At 41.6% G+C, this 18,333-nt stretch overlaps 1 protein-coding gene and 1 long non-coding RNA gene across 3 annotated transcripts in view; one reads left to right on the forward strand and one right to left on the reverse strand.

The window, feature by feature from the left end:
• Window positions 1-811: 811 nt before the first annotated feature.
• LOC142465412 (uncharacterized) lies at window positions 812-14,780 on the forward strand. The gene is made up of 3 exons (XR_012787877.1): window positions 812-937; window positions 13,363-13,522; window positions 14,010-14,780. It is a non-coding gene; the product is annotated as an uncharacterized LOC142465412 (long non-coding RNA).
• Window positions 8,662-18,333, reverse strand: part of LOC142465411 (uncharacterized) — a 129,469-nt gene continuing 119,797 nt past the window's right edge. The window contains exons 6-7 of one of the 2 annotated variants that reach the window (XM_075569372.1): window positions 12,622-12,736; window positions 8,662-9,267 (exon numbers count right to left, since the gene is read on the reverse strand). In XM_075569372.1, the coding sequence (XP_075425487.1) occupies window positions 9,156-9,267; window positions 12,622-12,736 (227 nt within the window). In that variant the 3' untranslated portion in view covers window positions 8,662-9,155. The remainder of the gene's footprint in view (window positions 9,268-12,621; window positions 12,737-18,333) is intronic. The other variant, XM_075569371.1, reaches the window with a different exon arrangement.

The following is an 18,333-nucleotide window of genomic DNA, read 5'->3' on the forward strand; positions in this document are numbered from 1 at the left end:
AATTCAACGTCCTATTACAATAACGTAACTTGTAAGCCTACGTAACGGAAATATACTTCTGATGTTGTCTTCACATAATTAGCGTTGAGGATACCATGTTAACGCTGAGAACCTAATGTCCGTTCCTGTTCTAGGCAACGTCACAATATGAGCCCTGATAGTCGGGTGAATCTTGGCTTAAGTGCTTGGTGCACATGCAATACTTGGCAGTAATGTCCATGCTTAATACAGAGACCTCTCATGGGATTTAGCATCTACAGAAGCAAAATGGCAGATGGGCTCTGAGATTTTCTCTTTCAGATGATGATTTAGACAAAGTTTGTAGAACTGATTTTAAGCAGATGCTCATTATGGTCATAAAGCAGCATTTAATATAAAATGGCTCTTTTTTTTATATGTTTCAATGTGCTTTCTATGTCATTTAAATACATTTGACATTAAACTGCATATATAGAATGCTGTGAATTACAGTACTCTAATGAACAAGTTGGTTGTAGTATATTTCAAGTCTGGGAAAACCGAGATGCTGAACATTTTCTAGGAGCTGGCAGAATTCACAGCTCAAGTCAAAATCACACTTATGGGTCACAAGTGGGGTCAGGTCAAGAGTCGAGCATCAGGTGTGCAGATGCAGTTAAACACATTTAGCCTCATTTGTTTTATTATTTGTTTTTCTTTGACATCCTGGTTCCATAATTTACAACCCAAGGATTTTGTAGGATTAGCTACAAATAGTGAGTTACTTAGAAAGAAAATCCCTATCATGTTAATAACATATTTCATGTAATAGTTGTTTTTCTGTTACAGAATGAAATATATGTAAATTCCAATTAAAGGGATTGACAGGAAAAGGTTTTAGAAAATGATAAAGGCATTGCAGGTGTGACGGATGAAATAACGTGATCATCAATGTTCTTGCATCAGCACAGTATTTAATGTAAGGATTTTCTATGTTTTGTATGTTACTTTCAAATATGTAGAGCAGGAGTGGCCAACTCCAGTCCTCAAGGGCCACCAACAGGTCAGGTTTTCAGGATATGCCTGCTTCAGCAGAGGGGGCTCAGTCAATGTTGAAAGAGCCACTGATTGAGCCACCTGTGCTGAAGCAGGGATATCCTGAAAACCTGACCTGTTGGTGGCCCTTGAAGACTGGACTTGACCACCCTGATGTAGTCTATCGCAAAGCTATGTAGTAGCTTACTAAGTAACCCACAATATCGCTGAAAATGCTTGCCAACCAAACCTCAGTCTAAACAGACCAATAGATCAATAAAACAAGCAAACTCTACAACGCTATAATGAATTGTGCAAATTAACAGGGTTTCCCAGTTTCATTTGTCTCTCCTTAATAACAGTGTAAAAATAAGCCAGTCGAACCCAGGCTTTTTTGAGGCTGACTTCTGTATATGTAATGTAATGTAGCAAGAGGTCATGTGTAGCTTTAAACATTCTTCATAATATGTGGTGTGGGAGGCCTCAATTTGAGGTCCAGTGCCAGAGCATTGTAACTTTGAACAAGGTCATCTCCGTGTGGCATGTAAAATTAGGTAGCAGAGATTAAATATGCTCACTGTTCCATTCACTATGTGCACTATGAAAAAAGAAAATACGGTATCAGAATATGTTAAATATGTGTAGCCCCGTTACCTCCGCTCTCCGGGGCAAAGGCGAGTGCCGCCGGAGCCAAGCGGCAGACTCACCGGCACTTCTGGGGGGTGGGGGCCAAACAGGGAGCGCTCCGGAAGCTCCGCAGCGGCCCGACAGTGCAGGGCGCCGCCATGTTGTGCTTTGCGCACTGCAGGAGATGTGGCGGCAATCAGAGGCATTGCGCATGCGCAGTGATCGCGCGCGCCGCACTAGCCTACCTGGGAAGACTCTTGGAAGGGACTACATGTCCCATGAGCCCAGGAGCGCACCACATGACGCCAGGGAGCCAATAGGGCTGGAGTATCTCCCTGCTCTCAGGGATTGATACATTTCGCGCGCGGAGCCCACGTTAGTCAGGACCAGGAAGAGCTAGGGGTAGGAGGTGAGTGCAGGAGTCTGTGACCCACTGCATTAGGCCAGCAGCCCCCCAGGCCCCAGTTAGGCCCTGAGCCACATTAACAGCTTGTTGTGCTATGGGGACATGCCCTAGGTAGGGACTCTGCTCCATTATCTGTTTGGTAGTCAGGGACACAATGCTAAGCAGTGCAGCCCTGCGAGGTGGGTTCTGGGCTCAGAACGCCACCAAAGACACAGACTTACGGTGATATTATCCACGCCGGAATTTACCCCTCGCGGTGGCGGATGATGACGTCGGACCGGACGGAATCCCTGTCGTAGTCTGCGGAACCCGGGGTCGGAGCCCCGGGCAGGTATCATTCTACAAGTACACCAACACTGTACAGCAACGCAAGAAGCACGCCTAAAGGGCGGGGGTATCACTTGGGGACACTTACGTGGTAGAGTGGCCAAGGGCCCTGTATAGTACAGTTGGACACGGTGTAGGGGTACACGGTGGTTGGAAAGGATAATACTTTCAACGAGAGCAAGTATTGTTGTGATTCATATAGAGTATAAGTATACTTATGTGCTTGTGTTCAGTAAAGACCATTCTGTTTATACCAGTGAGTGTTATTGTGTTAGGTCCTGAGAGGGACTCCTCCCGCTCCGTCGGGATCCCTCCCAGGTGGAGGCGTTGCACCACGAGATATTGTGATATATATATATATATATATATATATATATATATATATATATATGTACCCCAGGCTCTCCATGCAGAGGCTTAGGCTCCTGAGGGCCACACAGGTAAATGAGCACCAGTAGCGTCTGTATTCACAGGGAATACCCGTTACATATGCTATTAACTCAGTTCAATATTTGTTTATTGCCTTTTTATATGATCTCTTTCACCCAGCCGTTTTCAGTGACAGCGGTGAACCTGGTGGATGATCGACCAATGCTCTGATGTACAATCTAGATGGTGAATAAAAGAAGACTAGAAACTTTTATACAAGCGACAACTTTACCTGCTTGGCATGTTATACAAAAGAGGGCGGTTGGTGCACTCACGATTACGGATTGCCATCAATGCTCACAAAGCCCCAGCGAGTTGGAGGATAGCAGATCCTTGGAAGAAAGAAGACGGCACTCCAGCGGTCTTGGCAAAAAAAAATTCAGTAGTGTAAAAGTATCAACGTTGTGGTCTAAGTGTGGACCTTTCTTGGCATGACCGCTGGAGTGCCTTCTTCTTTCTTCCCAGGGTTAGGCCAGGGCCCCGCTGGCTGCTGCAGCGCCCGCTGTGGCTCTCAAGAAAATTGAGATCAGGAGTCGTGATGGAGCGCTAGGCCACGCCCCCCGGAGGTTCAGCCAATGAGGGCGAACCTGCCGGGTGACGTCACGGCCACGCCCCCCCGTCTTTCTCCCTGCAGCTCTCTGCAGACCGGGGAATTCGGCTGCACACGCCGCCTGCCTCGCAGGCAGCAGGGCCGCAGCCTTAGCATGGTATACAAGACAGGATGAGAAGCTCTCGACTACAGCCACACACCGGAGAATCGGAAATATACCTTTCTTTTACCACCAGTCTCCCTGACGCTACTTATATTTTTAAACAAGTTCAATAAATGTGGACTTCATTTTCTGAAAAAGGAATCGGTTGGTACATATTTTATTTCAAAGTCAGCCTGCAGTATTTATAATTCGAGATGGTCCATGTGAAAAAAGTTGCCTCCATCCTGCACATCCCTACTGATATTGTTTGTAAGATAAGAAAACGGCTTATGATCATTTCCTTTGTTTTCCCGGAATTTAGCATTTTATTTCTTGGGGTGGTGATTTGTACTTGTTTTGGGATTTGTAATTTTATTTTGATTTTAGGAATTAACACAATATACACTGTTGATTCTATGGGACAGATACTCCATTCTCTGTTAAATCAGAGTTAATGATGTAGGGTTAACATTGTATACACAAAGCTAATTATATGCAAAAATCGATGTCAAGAATACATATTGGCATAGGTTTCATGTCACATTAATGTAACATAACATTGTTTTCTCTTCCAATAATGTGAGAAAATACAGTAGGTCAGTCTCGGCATTACACCTATCCAGATCCCGAAATAAGATATTCTGCTAAAGGTGAGACAGAGGAGAGGGAAATAATGCGGTGTTACTTAGATTATGCCTTAGTGTGGTGTTAAACCCACCAAGACAGCCATATTTCAGTGTCTGTCGGGATATAGCTTAAATTATTTTATATATATATATATATATATATATTTATTGTAATAATATGTTCTATTATATATTATAACTATCTTTTTAGGCTGCTTTTAAGTTCACTATCATATTGCGTTTTCGTTAAAAAATCTCTATCGAGGTTCTTGTTTATTTTTATACGAAGGCGTTTTTCTTCCCCGCATCAATGAGTTGTTTGTGGTCAGTCTAGCTACTTTTTAGTGCCTCGTGGATATTGTATGTGCTTATTATTCTTCCCCGGGTGCTGTCTGTGAGGGATTCTGCTTTTTCTTTAGAAGCTTTAATTTTTTCGGTGCTCCGTAACTTAAATAATGCAACTTGTGTAAGCCGCTGTGTTAACTTTAATGGACTTTAGTGGAAAGGAGATATAATAACACCTCATTTGCATATAATTAACGCCTGTTATAGTTAACGCTATACTTTTTGTGTGAGAGAACCTTGCCTGATATGCTGTTGTATGTATATCTTTCTTTGTATTGCGCCATCCATGCACATAGCACTTCACAGCCATAGTAGACCCGACAAAAGAACATGACGCAATACATAATCGGAATAAGCTCTTCAAACATAAAAGTAAACACTCGGGAAAGGAGTCCCTGCCCTGAAGAGCTTACAATCTAATCGGTATGTTAGAAGAATTTACAGAGACCGCAGGAAGGTAAGTGCGTATGTTGGGGTTCTATCCTTTTTAGGATACATTGTTACTAGTATAGTGATAACTTAGGTGTGTCATGTTAAGTGGCTTAACCTTAACTGACCTTTTTAGCATCTGGCCCTAAATGTTTTCAAGTCCACTTGAAATCTATTTCCACCCTTTTTTTGTGTTTGACATTCTAGAAACTGCCCACTAGATGGCGGGATTGTAATTACAAATGAAATCCTTCACATTTTCCCACACCCGATATTTGTTTAGGAGAAATTATGACAAAAGATGGACAGATCATGTACAACTCCATGAAAGGCTGGTACAACATTTCTGAAAGCTGCATTTAATTCCCATTTATGTGAAACATACTTATTTGCTGGTAAACCTATAGTTACAGTGAATGCGATATGGATTGATGAAGAAACGATTCTACAGGGTGTCCTCGCTATCCAACGTTTCACTTTACAACGAATGGCATATCCAACGCAACCTTGTGGGCTGCTTTTCGACGCCTGAATGCGTTATCCAACGCTTACTGCCGCTGATTAACATGGGACTCACTTTACAACGGTTTCACTATCCAACGCTACCTCCAGAACGGATTCCGTTGGATAACCGAGGACTGCCTTGTATAGTCCTTTCCAGCGCTGGATAGATAAATGCACCAATTATTTGTCCAACTTCTATACTTTGTAAACATGTATGTGGTTTGTCATTGTGTGACGTATTCAGAAACAAGTACAGTATGTCTTTACAGATTTATTGTAGGTTTCCATACATCCAGAATACATATTTGTATTTTTTTTCACTTGTCAACATACAAGGGAAGTCTACACTGCTAAATATTAGTGGTAGCTGTCATGTTAATGGTGTTTCTATAATTGCAAAGTGATATATTGTTTTAAAACAGAACAAAATGTATATCACAAGTTGTTTGATGGTCAGGATAAACTGCTATATTTGATCTTTGACATGAGTTGCAAAAGGCTTTACGATAATTTCTCCACTGTGTGAAAGTTTATCTCAACTAATGCAATATGCTGCATAGTGAGAATATGTAACATTTTGGGAGCATGTGCTTATCTGATCTACCATCTAATTGTTCATATTGTGGAAGCCTAAACTGTCTTCAAACATGCTCTTATCATGTGCGAATAGAGTTGGCCAAGTTAAATGGGTTCTCCTTTTGGGTGTTATGATTGAATACAGAGCAACAGGGAGAAGGCTGAGCATGTAGCTGACTTTATAGATCTCTGAGATTTATATATTTAGTGGGATCGATTTGATAAGTAGAAAGACCATGCTTGAGTTGGTTGGTACAACTTAATGGAATCTTCAATAAAGAATTACTACTGTAAATGAAAGAATTGTTGAGAATAATTAATTGGATGCAACTTCTAGAGAGAAGGGGACACTTGTAGTTGAGGTAAAAATCATACTTTTAGGTTCACCTGTCTTATTGCATACAGTTCATATAAAAACATAATTTAAAAAAAACACCACATTGTGTAACAGATCAGCTTCCATGGCCTGCCCCTTGCAAAAACATAAAACCACACTTGCTGGTATGTTCTCAATAACGTGCAATAGTTTGTGTGGTGGTGCCAAATCAGTACTCATATTGGGATCAATGGGATTTTCTGTGCGGTAGTGCAAAAATGTAACTATCAAACTTTATTGAATAAGCCTCGGTCTTAGGACAGCAATACTCTGCCTTTATCTTCATTATTCGCCTTATTATGATTTCTGTGTTAAGCAAATAGCTGTAGTCTGAACACTGAATTGGGTCCTTTGTCTATCTTAGGGAATGAGTAATTGCCCGTCATTTAGTAGAAATGATCAAGGTAAACAAATCCTGTGAGCAGACATTGGAAAGGTATGACATTGGTAATTACTTTGTGGTTCTGCAATCACATTGAGAGAATGCAATTTAAACACAAAAAACTATAGAACAGCCACTGATTACATTTACAATGTAAAAGGTCATTAATAATCTCGAATGATTCAAATAGCTTATTATAGAAAAGTCCACCCACCAATACCAAAGTCTAAATATTAAACATTTCTTTAATACAAATAGTCTACAGATAATTGCCTATGAAAAATTATACCAAGCGATCAACTGACATTTAATGGGCAGTAAACATATTCTGAGGAGCTACTGTACTTGCCTGAGGAGCTGATTTAACCCCAAATTAATTCTCATTTCAGTAATTTGAGCAAATAGACAGGCTCCTAAACTGATCCAAGCTCTGAAGATCAAGGTGTCATTTAATTTCGATATGTTAAGTGGTGAGCTGCAGGCTCCTCGCTTTCATAATAATGAGAATATGGTAGAGGATTTGCGCACATAGGCTTGCATTTTCTCCTGCTCCATATCTGTTGGCTCACTTACAAAGCTTTGTTCCCTCACTTAAGGCCTGCCCAATATAGTGAGAAGGGAGATGAATACAGAGGGACCTATCGCCTTCCACTCACTTGATCAGAAGTTGATGTGGCTCCAACACTGAGAAATGGCTTTAAAGGAAGCATAGAACCTGGTTTCATTTGACATTTGTAAAGTGCTATATCGAGCAGCCAGAGGCTAAGCTAAAGCTCTTGTTTGGAACAAGATGTTATGGACCCTAAAAAGGTCCTAAAAATTGGACTACAGACGGTATGGCTGTCTAAGTCTATCTCCAATAAAAAGGCAGGATTATTGTGTACTATAATGCACTGGCATTGGAGTTTGAGAGCAATAACTGCGTCAGAACCACACAATGACTTGGGCAAAGAAGGGTGGGCTGGTCCTTCCTTGTAGTAACTAAGGAGGGAGAGGGAGTAGGTGGTATGATACCTTTCATTGGGCCAAATGGTAGTTGATATGTTACAAGCTTTCCAACCTGTCCAGGTCCTGTATCGGGTTAACTGATTAAGGTCCCGAGACGTTCCAAAGCTTGTAACATACCTTTTATTGGACCAACAAGTAGTTATCATACCACCTACTGTACTCCCTCTCCCTCCTTTCTGATCACGACTTAGAATTAGGGTGACAATAAAGTATGGTATCGACATGTCAATCCATTGGCATGAAGGGTCAGCCCCACTTACCTCACCATAGTGCTTTGTAAACAACTTACCAATGTCAATGGCTGCTGTGAACAAATATAATTATCCTTAAAGAGAAAATGTCAAATGTCACGCCTAGTTATCTCTGTGATGGTGACATTCAGAATAATTGAAGAGCCTCACCCTGTCAGACAACCAAACTGAAGGAGAGTAAGGATACGAGGCGTGTGACTGTTTTGTGGGAAGGAGGGCATGTCCTGCCCAATATACAGCGACTTTACACATAGGGGAGGAACTGGAACACTCTCAACTAACATTCCAATGTTTCAGAATAACACTGGGAAAGAAAATACATACCGTTTTTGAAGGCTTTCCCTTGTCCTTTAAACATATTAAGGTCATTGATGCTAGGAAGGGCTGGACATGTAACATACCTGCCAACTATCTCCAGGTTCATAAGTGACTTGTATTACTATTTTCTGGCTTCTTAGCAACTGTGATTATAATACTGTGGGATCGATAGAAAGACGTGACTGGATCATTATAATACTGCCGACCTGGATCAGGTGGGCAGGTAGGTCTAAAATAAACTGTGTGGGCCATTATATGGGTCATGAATCATATTTTCCTGTATTCTGTATGTCTCACTTGCCTTTAACCTTTAAATTCCCAGCTTTGTCTGCCTTATTTACTATTAATGAACCACATATCTAATAGTGTGGTTTCATTTGTATATAATGTACGGCTAAATGAGCTTATTAGCAGGGCGATTTACTTACAAATCTTGGCCTGTGTTTAGTTAAACAATGAAATATAAAATTTCAACCAACGTTAATTGTCAAGAATTGATTCATGTTTATTGTAACAGTGTGGAAATTGTTTATAAAGATATTTTCTCTGAAGGAACTGATAGGTTAATATTTATATTAAGGAAACAATATCTCCAGCAGGCAGCAATCTTTTCTCTGATCATACGATATTCATATAGTAAAAAGGTTTTGACAATGATGGATATCCTCAGGAAACTTCTTAGTGTTTGATTTTATTTGTATTTCAAATTCTCAGTGTTTCCTTGTGTTATTTTTCACATTGTGCAAAATTGACCTTATTTTGACTCCTAAACAAGTATATCAGAAGTTTTACATACATTTTATTTTTTTTCTCCTTTGGTTCTATTAAATCCTTGATACCCATGTTGCATTAATCTGCTTGCTTCACTATACTACTGTATTAATATGAATCTGTGCAGAACGTTGGGGATTTTCTTCAAGTATATTTAGTTGATTCTGAGGTCCAGTTATCAGTGACTTTTGCATCAACGTTTTGTCTCTGAAATAGACATTGCATACAGTGTCAATCTTGTATAATTGTATCAAAGGTGCAGGTAGAGGTCATACAATATTCAAGGAGCAATTCAAGTGGGCAGTTTTTGTGTTGGCAAATTCTTTAACCTAGCATTGAAGCAGGGTTTAGCATTGAACCCCATTAATTTCAGCTGCAGGGACCCACCTGCTTTTAGAGATACAGACCTTCGAAGAGGGTGCTGGTATCTCTGCTTTTTAAAGAGCCCGCGTCACATGAGCCAATAGGAAGCCGGGTGACGTCGCAGCTTCCTATTGGCCTGCGGGAGCTTAGAAAAGCGGCCATTATGTGAACCCCAGCTAGCGAGCCAGAGTGGTACAGAGGTAAGTATATCCGGAAGCAGGGGTTCCCTACAGCTGAAATTAATGGGGGTTCAGCTCCGGAGACCCCCAGCTTCATTCCTATGTTAAAAATAAATAAATAAATCGCCCGATTGGATTGCCTCACACATTTGCCTTTTGACACATCTCTCGCATTAAACACCAGATTGCTACAAATCAAATTAAAACAGAATTGTGTATTTTTTTTGTTTAGAACCATTATTAGTAAATATCCATTATTAGTGTAATAATATTTATAATGGCCATTATGTAAAATGAAATATCCGTGCTGCAGCAAATACATTTGTGGTTTGCTATAATGCAACTTAATTCTGCGCTAACACGAAATGTCTTTCTTTTTAGGGTTTACCCCAAGTTAAAGCTGGCGGATTTGTATACACTTTTTATTGATTTTGTGGCACACAGAACTGTTCGTTAGCACTTATCATTTACATCTGTACACCAAGTCCATTTCTGTGCACGAAAACAAATGAAAAAGATCTTATTTGGCCCAGATGGAGACATTTGAGCTTCGTACACAAGCACAATTTAAATGGACACGCACAAATTGTGCGCTACGGAAGTCATAGTACAACACTTAGTACATATACCTCATGGTGTTTTTTTTTTTTTTTTTTAGATAAGATTTTACTGCATTAGACAAATATCTTTTACGGCCAGGTAACAAACATAATAATTTATACACAACAAACCTAGCATATCCATGATTGTGTGCATAAGACGATGAGCATAGTCTCATAAACAGATACAGTTACAGGTTCCAGAATGGCAAGGAACAGACTGGGCACAACAATTTTTGTGGTAATATTTGATGTGCAATATCACAAAAAATATACAGTAGATCTACAATACAAAAGTGTATTTGTATTTGCTATATCAATGACAGGAAACATTAGACAGACATTAAACCCTGGACACGTGTGAAGGTTTCTAATGACTTGTAGTGAAATAAATTCTAGAAGGAGAAACCCAAAAATGTGGCGACACTCGAGTGGACTTCTGGAAATAGAGGTGTAGGTTTATTGAGGTATTATTACACAGTGTGGCTATTATGAATATTATTACACTGCTAATTTATAGTTGCAAACACTAGTTCTAAGTTAAAAAAAATAATACACAACTCTGTTTTAATTGAAATTGTAGCAATTAGGTGTTCAACATGATTCAATGCGTCAAAATGAATTTCAACCAATTAATTATGCATGTTATGTATGTAGTCTTCATAAATATAACATTTTATGAAGACTGTACTGCTTTATAGCACTAACATTTTTACACACAATAAAAAAAATCTGATCGTATTACATAGGCCCACATGTATGTGTCGAGTATACAGTAGCAAATTTGCCTTCTGTATAGAATTGAGGAGACTGGATTTGAGATTGAGTTGCTTGAGCTGGCAAACTGTTAGTGGGCAAAATGCTGCCTTCTAAAATGACCACTCCATGTGCAATTATTCTGCTCTCTATCCCTTGGTATCGCGAGTTGACCTTTTGGTTCCTGCAGTAAGCTGTAACATATTCTATGTGTACCTGTCCAGTAGTTAAGAGGTTGAGGACATAATTGAATATGTAGTTGTGCATCCAATGTGTAGAAAGAAAAGGCATCGCGTGACTATCTTTAATGTCTTGCTTAGAACATCCAGTGTACTGCTGAGAACAGTGGTTACAAACTCCAGCCGTCCAGAACCCCCAACAGGTCAGGTTTTCAGGATATCCCTGCTTCAGCACAGGTGGCTCAGTCTTTACCGGAGCCACCTGTGCGGAAGCAGGGATATCCTGAAAACCTGGCCTGTTGGGGGTGTTCTGGAGGGCTGGAGTCGGGAACCAGGGCTTTAGAATATTATACATTTGATTGTCTGTGTAATGAATAAAATGGTACAGTAACATGTGACATCCATTTATTTTACTTATCACAGGCTGATTCTGAGACATAGTTTTGCCTGTTTACTATTTTTGGAAGTAGGCGCTCAGTTTATCTACTGAGGGGTGCGTTGTAATTTCTATAGATGATATTTCAGTGATGGCTTCATAGGAAACGAATGCTCACTTCCAAACTACATAACTAAATGTGTTTGTTTCAATCCATAATATTAAACTGCTCATTGCAGAGGAATATGTTGCAGGTTTCCCCCTGGTGCTGGAGGGGTTCAGCATTTATATCTATCTCTCCTCTGTGTCACATCCTATGACTGGTGATTAATTGAAATCACCAGGTGTTGCATTCATTACAGCAGTATGTTCATTGATTGTGTTGACCCCTCAGCGATAGGTTCACTCACTGACAGCCTATCCCATTTCCCCCATCTAGTTTTAAACATATGACTGTTGTTTGTTCCAAGAACTGGTAAGTATTCCACAACCGAAGGAAAGCAGCAACTAATAAAGTGACAAGTATATTAAATATAGAAAAGCCTTATTGTTTGTAATGTCATTTACAAACATGTGGTTATAGACAAGTGGTTTCAGCAAGCCAAGCCAAACAGTACTAATTGAAATGTTCTGTGCCAAGAGACTTTAAACTGTAGTGAGAAACAGCACTTGCTTTTATTAAAATTGGTTGAGCAAAACTGATTTAGCCTCATGTTTTTAATATAAATACCATTAGCAGGGGGGAAAAAACAAAAAACATTTTCATTTAGGAAAAACATAGTTCTTGTTCAAATATATTCAATATGTTTCACTCTCTGGGATAAAACAATAAGTCAATAAGTCAATTGCACTTCAAGTTAGAAGACAATTGTTGTTTCTTGAAGGGTATCCGCTGCAAAACGTGTGCAAGAAAATGGCACCAGATTCAAAAGATCTTCTTTAAATCACTTTTTTTTCTTCAATTTAAATACATGTAATGTTTTTTTATTGCACCAGTTATGCAGGATTGAGACTTAAATAAATGCTTCTTCCAAGTTTTCTATTTTGCAGTGGAAAAGCATTACAGATAAATGGCAGGGTAGTTCCTGAAAGCACAGCCTATGCAATACCTGATAATGTTTCTTCTGATGATCCGTTTTGCATGGCGTGAGAAACGAGATTCTGGGATGGTTTCTAGAAATGAAAAGTCCATATTTCTGAAACGCCTGCGAATCGAGGCAGTGCCTGTGAAATGTAGAACAGCAAATATCCATGAATACTGCTAATGAAAAAAAGAGTGGAATACATTTAGCTGGGAAGTGTTCAAACCAAATACACATTTTACGAGTGCAAATAAACACATGGGACTCATATCTTTTCCTCCCTTTTCTAGTGATGCCAAATCCCAAGATAACAACACAACTATGATGGTCAATTTCTCTAGGAGGCAGCAGTCAATGATCCCATCTAAACACATGGGGGGCCTATGTACTAAGATTGCATCTTACATTTCTTTGTGCATCAAAACTTCAGTGCAAAAAAAGTCAAACAAATGTTTACCGTATGAATAAAGACTTCCTACATACTATGATGCATAATTTGTCATTTAAAATGATTTTTGATGCATAGGCCTGTGGAATACCTGATTGATGCAGTTTAATGTAAAACAGAATGATGTGTATTTTGTTATTCATAACGAGTATTAGTAAACATAAATTATTATATATAATAGCCATAATGTGAAAAGAATACATTTTGTTAACCTACCGTATATAATAAAACGTCCAGGGCTGCTGACAGGAAGGGTCAGCCAGGACTGCTGCCCTGGGCCTGGCCTCCCTGACGGCAACCCTATGGTTCTTTCTCTGCAGGCAAGATGGGCCCTCCCTTTTTCTGGCTGCCGCCCCCTCCCTCTTCTCCTGAAGGGCCCTCTCCTTCCCTTGGCACCGCCCATCTATCCCTCCCGTAGGCCTCCACGGCCCTTCTGTGCATCGGTCATGTGTCTCTAGCAGGCCCATCCAAGGGCCCCAGGTAAGCCCACATGCCCAAGGTCTCCCTCCTTGGCCTCTTACCCCCTAAGGTGTGTGATATTTTTGGGGGGGGAGGAGGGGGCTTATTGTGTGTCTGTCTGTTTTTGGGGAGGAGGCGTATTGTGTGTGTGTGTGTCTGTATTTGGGAGGGGGACCTAGTGTTTGTCTGTATTTGGGAGGGGGACCTATTGTGTGTGTCTGTATTTGGGAGGTGGACTTATTTTTTTTGTGTGTGTGTGTGTGTATATTGGGGAGGGGGGATACATGGGGGTGGGGGAGTAAGGGGGGGGAGGAAAGGGTGACAGGGGAGTTTAAGAGGGGTTCTCGAAAATCCGCCTACACGTCGGTTGGGACCCCGGAGGATCTTTATTCCTGGGCCCGAGAAAGCTGGCTGCGGCCCTGAAAACCTCTGTGCCGGGCCAAATACATTTTGGAGTGGATAAATACTAACTAAATTCTGCAATAACCCTATTACTGGTCTTTTTCAGGTTTACGCCAAGTTGAACTTGGCGGATGATTTTGACGCACTTTATACTTGTAGCGAGGTACTTCCTTTACCTCCGTAGGGAGCCGGTTCCATGGCTCAGGAGGATCGGGGGAAGTTGCGACGGCCATCTTGCGGTTGGCACCGCCTGTTATGATGGACTGTGTGTAGCGCGGCGGCCATGTTGTGGTTGGCGCTGCCGGAAGGGTCGGTCCTAGAGACCAGGATTTCCTCCTCCGGAACTGGAGACAGCAAGGCAGTCCTGACGGAACCGTGGGAGGAGGAGGTAGTGTCCAGGGAGCAATCGGCTTCCTGGACTAGGCCAGACTTTACCCCCTAGGCCCCAGGCAGTCCCCTCACTGTAGATAAGTGTGTGAGGGATCTCCAACAGCATAGGAATTACCCTGTAACAAGATACCTCAACTGAGCAGGAATCAGACTGTGAGTAAGTTACTCCGGCTGGAGGCAGCACCGCGTGGCGGCCTGGACATGAGGCGCGAGGGGCTTGGTGTCGGAGACCCCACAGCGTGGGACCTGACCACCCACTATCTTGGCAGCATCCCCTTGTTACAGGCCTGTACCAGGAAGGTAGATGTGCACCAACGATGCACGAGGGTAGCGCTGCCCTCACACATACAGTTGGGACAAGGGAGGCTCTGATGGACACAGGGTTCCAGGTGCCCAGGGTACCCCAAGTATTGGGGGAACACAAGCACCCATATTATTGTACTGTTACTGTGTTATTGCTGTGTTGCATATTATTCTCTTTGCCATACTATGGGATCACAGTAAAGAATAATTACATAACATGTGTGAGTGTGATTTCTGGGGTATACAGTATAGGTATACCGGTTCCCGTTTGGAACTATCCCGCCAACGCTGGGATCCTCACGGGTGGAGGCGCTGCACCCATTCACCCCAGGCTCCCCACTAGCGGAGGCTTAGCTCCCTGTAAGCCAACAGGTAGTACCGTAGTTGAAGAAAAGAGAACAATGTTCTGTGGATCGGTGCTACCAATATATGGTTAGATAATCTCAAACTGTATATTGCAACAATGTAAAACTTTCTTGCAGGAAGGATACTAATAGTATCAAAGTGTCTGGTACATATAAAAGGTAGCACCGTAGCGCACAACGCCCGCAGTTTCCCTTATGGTTAGGGAAGGGGTGTTACATACTGTTTCTGACGCATCGGACCTCATTCGATAAAATCACTGCCATATCGACTGTTTTGGCACGACGTACGTCACAGGTTGACGTTTGTGTTATCACAGTATTCAGAAAGAGTTATCACGTCAGATACCGTTCGCTAGGAAAATGCTAATACCGCTCGGGATAGCAGTGCCTTTAGCTCTGTCTTTATCTAAGTTCTGCCGCTGCGATCTGCACACAGTCTGTACGAACTGCACAGAGAGAGCTGCATCTCCCTGCATCTCCCTGCATCTCCCTGCATCTCCCTGCACAGCTCGTGCAGGTGATCACATGGTTTTTATTTTACAGTATTGAAGCAGGATGTCTCCGGGGCAGAAGCGCATTCATTTCAGCCTCGGGGACCCCCTGCTTCCCGTGTCACAGACCCCGCTATGGGGTGGCGGTATCTCTGCAAACTGTAAATGTCCCAGTCACGACCCTGGAGATTTAAACAATGCAGGGAGATACCGGCACCCCAGCCTGTAACTCGGGAAGCAGGGGGTCCCCAAGGCTGAAATTAAATGTGGTTCAGCTCCGAAGACGCCCTGCTTCAATACAGTGTTAATAAATCAAATAAAAACAGCATTCATTACTTGGCGGCGTGCTACTGAGGTAATGAAGGGGTTAACGCCTCCCATAACCATCCCGGTAGGCCTAAACGCCCACCCTGGGCCAAATACCACCTTCACCCACTCCCTCTACCCCCAGCCAACCGGGTACTGGTATTTAACCCCTTAATTACCTTAGCTTGGGTGCGCCAAAACCCAAAAAATAATAATGCTTTTGACACTGCAAGCGCAGAAGGAGAAATTTTAGGCGCAACTTAAAAAGAAGATTTCAATGCACCACATTTGTGCTAAGAAAGTGGTGTGTGACACAGGGCCCCAGGTTCTTTCGTTACGGTGTATAAAAAGCTTTACATGCAATTTAACATTCGGCTAGGTACCTTTAGCATAGCTTGGAATAATATTTATTGTTGCGCACTGATCCCTTCTAGGTCCGAGGTGGGCAACCCTGTCGCCAATCGCCACAAGTGGCGAGTGGGCCATTAAAGTGTGGCGAATGAGTTTGCCAGCGTGTCCTGATTAAAATTTGTCATGGCAACAAGCGCGAGTGTGGCGGCCGATGGAAGCGCCGGGGCAGATGGTGGCCGGGAGCAGTGAGGAGGCGAGTGCTGAGTGGAGGGGAGGATGACCAATCAGAGACCGATATTGGGGGGGGGGGGATTTTTACATGCTGTGGCGAATTTCAATTCTCATTCACCACACCTGTGGCTACATTGAAAAATAGGTTGCCCACCTATGTTCTAGGTGAATAAAACAAACTACAACATTGAACATAACATTATTGGCTTGAACAAGCCAATTGATGATGATAACAAAGTACCACTAGGTATGGAAGAATGGATACTTTGAATAAGCAAAATATATCAGCTGGTGCAACCCTTATTTTAAATATTTGTTACAGTCACCGCACCGGCATGCAGCGTTCAGGTCCCGACGCCTCCGGCTCCACAATGTTGCCAAAAATACATTGCTATCACCTTATGGATTCAGTATATATTTGGGCAGATTTCATATTTTACATCTATTTAATACTATTTACATTTGTTGGTAAAAGTATATGGAAATATTGGGAAAAAGGGACTGGTGATAGGGAGTGATCAGCCAAAGGCCATACCAATAAGTGACTAAGATAATCAATAATTAGAATAAGTAGGTGCAAATTGAACTGAAAGTGAATCAGTAAATTGGTGAGTACACTAGACAGTGTACTCAATAGAAAATTCACGTAAATGCATTTAAGTGAATTTTCTATTGCGTACACTGTCTAGTGTACTCACTATATGGAAATATTCCTTTACATTTTGGGGATTATAGAGTTGTTCCTTTGTCAGCGAAATTCCATTAAGAATTGCCATTTCAAAATAACTAGTATCAGATGGCTACATGTACATTTAGAATAATATAAAAGTTGTCAATGATTCTTTCATGTTCAAAACGCCCATATTTAATATGGCAGGTCAATGTGAAAGCGAGGTGATTTTTGCTCAATACTCATCGCCTAAGGTCTGAGGAAATTTCCATAATATACAAATACATTCTACAGGGACAAAAATGCTAAACTTCAATGCATTCTCTTCTGGCAATAGCTCTTATGTTGCATTTTACAAAGTAAAATGTTAATTACCCAGTCTAAACTACTGGAAATATACCAATATTCTGTAGTTACATAGCCCTATGGTTGAAATTAGACTCTGGGTCTACCCAGTAGCAGTAGCCCTTACTGAAGTTATATATATATATATATATATATAATCAAAAAATAAATAGATGATACCGTTCTGTGGCTAACGAAATGCTTTTATTTGTGCGAGCTTTCGAGATACACTGATCTCTTCTTCCGGCGATGTTACAATGAATGAAGCAAGGAAAAGGTATACTTAAAAACAGTGTCTCTTGGAATGTTATCTGTGCTTGTCCTTCCCCCGGTGTGGATGTGTTTTATGGCTAGAGGTGTCAAAAGGTTCCTGAAAGCAAGTGATGTAAGAGTGTGTGTATCTGTGTGAATATAAATGAATGGAGAGCCCACAGTATATACAGTGCTTTACAAAAGGTGTGTGTGGAGTGGGAGTGGATATAAATGGTGTGGGTGGGTGTGGAAATGTGAGAGATTGTAGCACAACTAAAAGTGTGTGTGGATACTTTGTGGTCCCTATTGGGGTATAGGGATGGAAAAACAAGGAGTATTAGTATGTGTAAGAGACAGCTGTGTGTGCATACATATAGCACAGTATGTACAGACATGGCCTTTAGCGCTCATGGGAAGAGAGTACACTAGTGTCAGTAATGACTCATAAAATTTCGATCTCTGTTTAGGCCACCGCTAAGTGTCCTGAACATTTGCATAAATTTGTATTCATGCAACCGTCTCTCTTTCAGTGTTTTAAGATTATCTTTGAGTATGGCAACTCTCAGAGCGTTCATCTTATGGCCATAGTCAGAGAAATGTTCGCCGACAGGACTGTCTCTTGTTCCACGCGTGATGCTCTGGCGATGCAGGTTCATTCTCTTGTTTAGCCCCTGTCCCGTATCACCTATGTAGTAGCAGCCCCCTGGGCATTTCATGCACATGATG

The sequence above is a fragment of the Ascaphus truei genome, chromosome 14 (genome assembly GCF_040206685.1).
Source record: "Ascaphus truei isolate aAscTru1 chromosome 14, aAscTru1.hap1, whole genome shotgun sequence".
Taxonomy (NCBI): Eukaryota; Metazoa; Chordata; class Amphibia; order Anura; family Ascaphidae; genus Ascaphus; species Ascaphus truei.